This window comes from Nuphar pumila, chromosome 9 (assembly GCF_984573655.1).
Source record: "Nuphar pumila chromosome 9, dmNupPumi1.hap1.1, whole genome shotgun sequence".
NCBI lineage: Eukaryota > Viridiplantae > Streptophyta > Magnoliopsida > Nymphaeales > Nymphaeaceae > Nuphar > Nuphar pumila.
The window spans coordinates 2,268,508-2,277,611 of NC_143257.1; the positions used below are offsets into that span (position 1 = coordinate 2,268,508).

Below are 9,104 nucleotides of genomic sequence, written 5' to 3' on the forward strand. Positions count from 1 at the left end.
GTAGATACTTGGATCTAGAGCTCAAAATCAGGACTAGGATATTAATGAAGAATCAAGAACATACCAAATCAACTATGATCTCTCTATATATATATATCATTCCCACAAGCTAAAATTACCCAACTTAATGGTTGTCATTAATGTAGAATCTTGCCACGGTTTCAAATTGATTTCGGGCAAAAATTAAGATTAAACTTGAACCTACATTAGTAGATACTTGGATCTAGAGCTCAAAATCCGGACTAGGATATTAATGAAGAATCAAGAACATACCAAATCAACTCTCTCTCTCTCTCATGCCCACAAATTAAAATTACCCAACTTAATGGTCGTCATTAAACCAATGCCTGTGGCACATACATAAAATCTCTCTCCTAAGAAACATGAGTCCACAGATGGTTGTCATAACCACTTATTGTAGGGTAAATAATAAAAGCCCAGACATGGCAGCAACCAATGCTGGTACGGCAAATACTCTCTCTTAAATGATATACAGCTAGCACAAACACTAGCAACAATAAAGAAAAAAAAAGTACAAGCAAAAACCGCTGCTGTTAAAAGCAAATTTCTTTCATTCCACTATAATCATCAGGAGAGAGACAACACCGTTTGTCCCCCTCTTTTTTTTGTTTAATTTTCCATGCTTTTATCCTGTACTACAGTACAATGCCCAATTCCGCTTATTGTTTTCCGGAGGTGGTTTTAGGGGTTTCCCCCCCCCCCCAACCTGGTATCCCAAAAACTTGCAGACCATAAAGAAGCTCCCCCCACACCAGCCAAATTTTTCACAGCAAGGACAAAATTACATTTATTACACAAAAAAAGCCCCCCCTCCACAAAAACTGTTTCACCTAGCCTATCCCTAGAAACAAAAACATACCTCTTATTATTACCATCATATCATCTAAACCACTACACAAAAAACTTGCAATCTAAAACCAGTAATCACTGTAAGAGAGAAACCCCAGCAAAATATTGAGGATGATGACGACGATGCTTCAAATGTATTAGTAGAGAAACAGATAGAGAGGTCGATGTCAATAAGTCCATTCTTGAGGTAAACGCAACTCGTTGTTGATGACTGGTTGCTGTTGAGGGCGGATGGTTCTCTGGGGAGGAAGGAACCCACTGCTTCGACCAAACGATCCGGGGTTCGATGCAATTGATCCTTCTGCATCATATCACAGGAGAAAAAACCAATGTCAACCACAGTGTTTATGAATGGATTCAACAGAAAACAAATGGGCACATAATATATATATAGGGTGTGGCCTACCATGGTCATGAACAAGACTACCCAGGTTGTAGTTTGGTTGTGCAATGCCCATATCATCAATGTGGAGATTCAACGCTTGAACAACCCTTGCCGGCAACAGAACAGTCGAGCACCCTACGGAATCACCAAAATCAACAACACCAATCAATCGATAACCCCAAAACAGTAATTGTTTCTGCAAGAAACAGTGTTTTGAAGTGTGCCCCACACAAAAAAATTACCAGATTTCTTCCTGAAATCGGCCGGATTACTGATTCTTCTTGGAAGGAAAACGCCAGTACCAGAACACTCTCTTTTGGACCCGGCGTTGCTCAGAAAGACCGCCCTCATCCGGGTGTTGGCACAAGAGTGGTTCTGAAGAGGAGGCCAAGCAGAAGATGGGAGGCCCAGCGGACGACCGCGCTGAGCGTTTGTGCTGGCCCTTGCCCAGCTCTGCATCTGCTGCGAATGAGCGATTTTGGTTTGCTTCCCCCAACCCTCATGCTGCTGCTGCTGCTGCCACTGCCGTTGCCGCTGCTGTTGCTTAAGCAGCTCAAACTACATACCATAAATCACCATTACAATAAATCATAGTTATTAGGAAACGAAATAGACACGAGAAGCGATGCATCAGGTGAAAGTGGGGAAGCGAGTGACAAAAAAGTAATACGATGCGGGATGAATCGAGTTTATAGTGTTTGGGAAGCGGGTTTGCCAAAGCTTCCCTTTCAGAGAAGGGGGAGTTTCTCGCCTCCAAAGCGAGTTTCCGGGGAAAGCGAGCTACTCCATGCAGCAAGAAGGTTCCGGTAACTATGCAATAAACACCCAAAAGGAATTTCGATCACAGTAGTAAAGGGGAATCTTTGGTTTTAGTCCTTACATGAGCAGCAAGAGCGCAGGAGTCCCTACTGTTGTTGTCACTCCAGCAACGCTGGAGAGGAAGCCCGGAACCGTTAGCGGGTTTCAACTGGACGCCGGGCTTCCCCACCGCTACCGGTACCGGCTTCCTCGGCGGGCCGAGGAGTCCCCTTCCCGGATTCTTTGCTCCCTCGCTCATCTTCATCCTCACCACCTGCCCCGCCGCGGCGTACAGCAGCTCCCAGGCGTCGTCAGTCTGGTTCAGCGGCGTCGATGGCGGGGAGGACACCTGAGACGGCCCGTTCGAGCTCCCCCGGCTGCCGTTCGAGTCCAGACTCCGGCCAGACCAGCTCCCCACCGTGTAGAGCGTCGATTGCGGCGATCCCACCTTCTCCAAACCCCCCAAAAACCAATCAGCGACAAAAACCCGAAAACGCAGGAACCCAAATCACGGAATCCCGAAAACAAAGGTACCAATCACAGAAACCCCAAAAGGCGTAAAGATAGAAAAGATCCGGAAACAGCGAGTTTTACCTTCTGCGCGGCGTCCTTCTCGTCGTCCTCCAGCGTCGAGCGAGCCACGCGCTGGGTCAGCCCCGCCATGTAGTCCTCCTCGTCGCTCTCCGAGCTCACCACCGACTCGACGGGCGAGGAGTCGAAGTAGGGGAACTCGCAGGGGAGCTTGCTCTCCAGAAATCCCATCTCCTCCGATAAGAATCGAGACGGCAACAAGAACTCTCCGTCTTCGAGACCTTCCGTCATTTTCGGTTAAAAAAGAGGCAGAAAGAAGGGGACAAAGGAGCTAGCGGGCCAATCAAAGGTCTAGAGAGAGAGAGAGAGAGAGAGGTGGGTGTTTGCTGCGTTTAGAAGTAACAATAATAGTATTGGGGATAGGCGTAGCGGGCCCAACAAAAGAGAGAGAGAGAGAGAGTTGGAGTTATGAAGAGCAGTTTTTAGAGAGAGAGAGAGAAGGTGAAGAGTTGGAGTGATGAAGAGCAGCAGGTTTTAAAACCAAACCCTTTTAGGGTTTTGGAGTTTTGCTTTTTTTATTATTATTATTATTTTATTTCTCACTTTTTATATAAGTTAGGGGTTCAAGCTCAACTAAAAATGTTTAGACTAAGCAACAACCTGCCGTGCAGGTGGGTGCGTTTCACAAGCCAAGGTCAGACAGACAACTGTTAGGCCCCCCTCCTTCCAACCTGCCATGTGCAGGACGGCCGAACCGATAGACGGTGCCTTTCACACACCCAACCCATGTTAGAAAAGCAAGAAACCCTAATTTTCAAAACCCTAGTCAAAGGCTAAAAGTTTGTTTTATTATATAACCTGAAATTCTATGATAAGGCTTTCTTGGTTTTGATAACAAGTGTTGAGTGTGAGTTATTTGAACAATAATTGTTTTTGTTGTTTTCAAGTCTTTTGCTCTGCCTCGGGACTCACCTCATAGGGCTCAGGTGAGTCTGGTCTTGGTCTTGGTCTTGGTCTTAGTCCAAGGAACTCAACTATGTTGGCCGTTAGTTGAAACTTTTATCAGATTGTTTGTTGTTGCATTATATATAAGGAAAGCAAAGGAAAATCTAGGGCATGTAATATTGCACTCATTCAGTGTCTTTTGGAGATTAGATATGATTTCTCATGGATTTTGGCTTTGTGGAATTTGGTGGATGTTGAAATGTTCTTTCACTTTGTTTCCCTTTTTCTTTAGATGTTGTGAACTTCTTCACTTTTGGCGAGATTTTTTAAAAAAAACATAAATACCTTGATTTAAACGTGATATTTACATTTTAAACGGCTATTTATCACGAAAAAATCATGTATTTTTTTAAAATATTTTTTATTAATATTTTCTTAAAAAAATAATTTTTATATTTTTTGATTAAGATATCCCCTTGAGAGTTGAGTGTCATAGAGATCTAATTAGGTCTTTTAGGTTAGGGGGTGTCAACGGGTCGGGTTTGATTAGGACTTAAGCAGAACCAGACTCAAACCAGATTTGAGATGATGGTACCGGGTTCGGTAATCGGACTCACCATAAGAGAAACCATATCAGGATCCTATAAGAACTACATGAGCCAAACCCAGACCATAATCTGCAAAATAATATGTTTTATCATTTTTTTATTAAAAAGATATGGATCTTAATCGAAACTCGGGTCATGCTTGGGTCTGGTATAAAATTTCACAAACCATACCTGGCTTCATGTATTAATAGGACCCAAAGGGTCCGACATTATCACCTAACCCTAGCAATTTGTACACGCTTGCATGACTCAAATGACCAAGACCCAACAGTTCTATGGTTAGTAAAAGTGTTTATATGTACCCAGGAAGGCTACTCCCATCTATAATGTCAGCAAGTTACAATACCTACCAACGCTTAGGAGTGTCAACGGGTTGGGTTGGGTTTGGATCCAGGTGAAAACAGACCTTGCCCTGATTTTTGGGTAAGGTATCGGATTCAGATGTGGGTCTAATCAGACCCACAATAAAAAAAATCATACTAAGACCCGATAAGAACTACATGAACCAGACTTGGGCTATACCAGTAAGACAATATTTTTTATCATTGTTACATTGAATATTTGTGTGTCTTAATCGAAAGTCGGATCATGCCCGAGTCTGGTATAAAATTTCACAAACTTTACCTGGGTCCATGTATTAATTGGACCTTGCGGATGTGAAACCGAGTCTTAATCAGGACTTCTTATTTATCACCATACCCCGACCCTATATGGTTTGGTACAGGTAGGGTCCGAGCAAACCCAACCCGTTGACACCCTTATCAGTAGAATTTGAAGATTAGTAATTTTTATTCTTTAAAAAAAAAAATTTAATGGTCACTTAACTAATCATATGATATGTTAAAATCTCTCACATTAATTGATTGCCAACCTTACAATAACAGCAATATTAATTGAACAAGCATTAAAACCTCTTAAACCTTACCTAACAAAATAGTCCATTTGTACCATGTCCCCATAAATGGAGTAAGGTAAGGAATAAGTGTGTCAACGGGGCTGGTTTACCTGGACCCGACCCGAATCAAACCCTATAAGGTTGGGTACAGTGATAAATAAGAAGATTCGGGTTCGGACCTTAAGATCTTATTAATACATAGACTCTGGTATATGTGAAAGTTTACACCAGACCTGGACCCGACCCGAGTTTCGATTGAGACCCACAATTTTTTTTATGTAAAAATGATAAAAAAATATGGTTTTACCCAGTATGGTCCAGGTTTGGCTCATGTAGTTTTTATCGGGTTCGAGTATGGTTTTTCTTATAATGGATCTGATTAGACCTGGGTTCGGACTCGATACCATACCGGAAAATCTGATCAAACTCTGGTTCTACCTGGGTCCAGATCAAACCAGACATGTTGACACCCTTATTGGATTTTAAAAAGAAAGAGAGGATCCGAGATCTTGAAAAAGCCACAGGGAAGGCCACATGGTTTTGTCAGAGAATGGATCAGGCTTTCTTTTTCTCATGAAATGGATAGGCCTTCCCACTTGCCAGCCAACTATGCACGTACGGTATTTTCCACCTCATATTAATTATATTTTATTATAAAAATTTAAAAGTTAAGGATTTTCTTTTTTCACTTTTTCAGGTGCACCTTTTTTATTTTTTTTAATAATTAATTGCAAGTCTGTTCATTCCTGGTCCATGGTCCAGAGGTTTGGATCCTATGATGTGGACCACACACAGCTTCCTTTGAAACTTCAAATTTTGAAAGTGCCCTTTTGTAATTGTAGCTTTCAAGATATCAATTAGGAATGGCAGTGGACAGAGGCGGGTCGTCTTAAAATTCTTCGCTCCATACCCGTCTTTATCCCGGCACAGGTTTTGATTTTAATCTCCATCTCCGCTTTCATCCCTGTTTCATGTCCTCCATCCCCAGTCCAAACGGAGTCAGACGGGTCCGGGCCCGTTTCTCTTCGGTCCACTATCATCCCTATAGGTATTTTAGTTATTTTACTAATAGAGATCAAGGACGGGATAGGGCGGGGCGGGGCGGGGGGAAGTGTAAGTCTATCTCCACCTCCACCCCCCGTTTCATGTCCTCCATCCCCGGTCCAAACAAAGTGAGGCATGACGGAGCCCGTTTTCCCCAGTCCACATACATCCCTAGACTCGATGGTTGGGCTTGGACTGGGTATGAGATGTATCTGGACCTCGACCCGATTCAATGAATGTAAAATGGATCAGGATATGTAAGCGGATCAGATTTGAATAGCATGACACTAACCATAGACACAACTCACAAATATCTTATCATTTTCAAAATATCACGATTTTGTTTGCACAATTTGCCAGATATTATAAATACATAAAGAACATGATACAACAACAACAACTACGCCTTCATCCCAAAACAATTGGGGTCGGCAATATGAACCAACAAAGAAAATCATTATGGGTCTTCCACACGAATCCTTCTCCTCCATTCATTTCTATCCAATGCCATGTCCTCGGTGAGGTTCAAAGCATTCATATTCTTTCTTATCACCTTCATCCATGTCTTCCTAGGCCTACCCCGACCTTTTTTAACTAATATATTTTCTTATTTCTCCATCCTTCTGGAGCATCATTAGGCCTTCGTCGAATATGTCCAAACAACCGTAAACGATTCTCTCTCATCTTATTTTCAACGCCTACCTTCTTATCTATCTCCTCTTTCCGAATCTTATCTTTTATTGTATTTCTACACATCCATAACTGTTATGATTTTATTGTTATATTGGCTAAAATGTTAACAAAATTTCATTTGTAATTTTATATTTTGTAAATTTTCATACGTTATAATTTGTATTGTATATATAAATAAGTTTGTCCTTGCCAAGAATATTTTAATAACATGATTTATGACATTTGATGATATGCTGATTTGGGAGAAGCTTTTTAAAACATCTAAAGCTCATTCTAACTAATGACACTAAATTTTTCTAAAAAAAAGAGGGATCTGGATTTCTCCAATATTAGACCCACATAATGGGTCAGATTTGGTAATAAAAAATCAAAATCATATCTGCATCCGATTATAATATGACATGGTTTTGGCTTACCAAATCCAACAAAACGAAGTCAGCTTAAGTGAGATATCAATAAGATCTGATCCATTTTTATTTTTGATATTTACATGGCCCTCAGGATCAAAGACCTAACCGCACTGGCTCTAACTGCTGCTATTCACGTTAAATCCCAATCATCAGCCAGCAAGGATTCCACGTCTCATTGGGGATAGGGGTGGCATTGGCGGGTCGACCTGACGGATTGGCGGGTCAGCATACCTCAACCTGAACCCGACCCGTTTATTAAACGGGTCGGCTGTGGCAAACACGAACTCGGCCCGTTTAATAAACGGGTAACCCGACACGACCTGCCAACCCATTTAATAAATGGGTTGGCAGGTCGGGTTGGCGGGTTGACCCACCCACCTAACCTGTTTATTAAACGGGTCAGCCGGTTTGGCATACCCTTAACACGAACCCGCCCCGTTTAATAAACGGGTTAGGCGGGTCGACCCGTTTATTAAACGGGTTCATTTTTTCCAAACCCGAACCCGCCTAAGAGGCGGGTTGGCAGGTCGTGTCAGGTTTTGCCACCCTTAATTGGGGATTTTATGGGTGAAAAGTTGTCTCTGTAAAGTGGGATTTGGATCCAAGTCAGAACTCATATCATGAGTTGATGAAGTTCCACTTCAATTTCTAGTTTTTTTTTTTTTCGACATAGAAAGTTGGGGTTAGGCAGACCCCTACCAGTTATACAACTATACCATTTGGGGCTCGAACTTGCAACGTCTCAACACAAGGTGACGTGCACTAACTGCTCCTGCCAGACAAACGGAGCCTCGTTGGTACAGTTTAGGGATGGCAGTGGACCGGGGGAAAGCAGGGCCCCGCCCCGCCTCACCCCGTTTGGAACGGGAATGAAGGGTATGAAACGGGGATGGAGGCGGGGACGAAGGTTAAAATCCATCCCCGGAGGCGCGGATGGACGTACCCTTTTCCTGTCCCTGCCATGATCCCTGCCTCATCCCCGCCCTGCCCGGTCGATTGAGAGATCCGTATATTTTGAATTGTGCATGAGATACATTTTGTGGGTATAGCATTTGCAGACATTTTCTAGTAAACTTAATATGTAAATAATAAAATAAAAATTATTATATTTTTCTAATTAGGGGTGTCAACCGAACTGGTTTATATCTTGACCCGACCTGAACCAAGCCCTATATGGTCCGGGTATGGTGATAAATAAGAAGACCCAATTAAGACCCAGATCCAGACCCAAAAGTCCGATTAGTACATGGGTAAAGTTTGTGAAATTTTATACCAGACCCCGACCTAAACTGAGTTCCGATTAAGACCTGCATGAGGCCCACTGCAGCAGATCGCATGCCCACACATTGAATCCATTCGATGAGAAGGGGGATTCAGGGATCGCTTAAGTGCCCCGATTATGCGACAAGCCAATCACATGACAGCGTTGAGTGGGCCCCACATTGAATCATGTCATGTGATTGGCTGCATCACATAGTTGGATCCCTTAATCTCTCCTTGCTGGATCTCCTCTCTCCACTAGACATGCTTTAGATGGCGTTGAAAAACAAAAAGGAAAAAAGAAAGCGAGACTCATCTAAATCAGAAAAATAGTAGAAAACCATTTTTTTGATAAAATATTGGAGGTCAAATTCTTGTGATATATGAATTTTTGTTATTGTTCCTGTATATTTAATAAAAAAGGTCACTTTTTAATTAATTTTAACAGAAAATTTAAAATCAAATTTAAAATTAAAAACAATAACATTAATTTGTGATCTTTTATCAAAAAATATTACCAAGCTAATTTCTCATTGTTTCTTATTTTTGCCTTTTTTTTAAGACATTCATATTGGTTGGTTGTCGTCAAGAACCAGGTCACCTAATGGGCCCACCCCTTTGTGAGGTAAACCCCTTGGTGGGTCATCAAACACCCAAAATTGGTG

At 42.1% G+C, this 9,104-nt stretch overlaps 1 protein-coding gene across 2 annotated transcripts; it reads right to left on the reverse strand.

Moving 5' to 3' along the window:
• Nucleotides 1-554: 554 nt before the first annotated feature.
• LOC149828187 (uncharacterized) lies at nt 555-2,996 on the reverse strand. 2 transcript variants are annotated; one of them, XM_090017434.1, is made up of 5 exons: nt 2,648-2,996; nt 2,136-2,501; nt 1,498-1,813; nt 1,277-1,390; nt 555-1,171 (listed from the first exon to the last, which is right to left on the reverse strand). In XM_090017434.1, the coding sequence occupies exons 1-5, from the start codon at nt 2,873-2,875 to the stop codon at nt 1,038-1,040; spliced, it is 1,158 nt and encodes a 385-aa protein (XP_089873560.1). In that variant the 5' UTR covers nt 2,876-2,996; the 3' UTR covers nt 555-1,037. The 2 variants fall into 2 exon arrangements, with proteins under 2 accessions (XP_089873560.1, XP_089873559.1); XM_090017433.1 differs by having other exon boundaries at nt 2,136-2,504.
• Nucleotides 2,997-9,104: the final 6,108 nt, after the last annotated feature.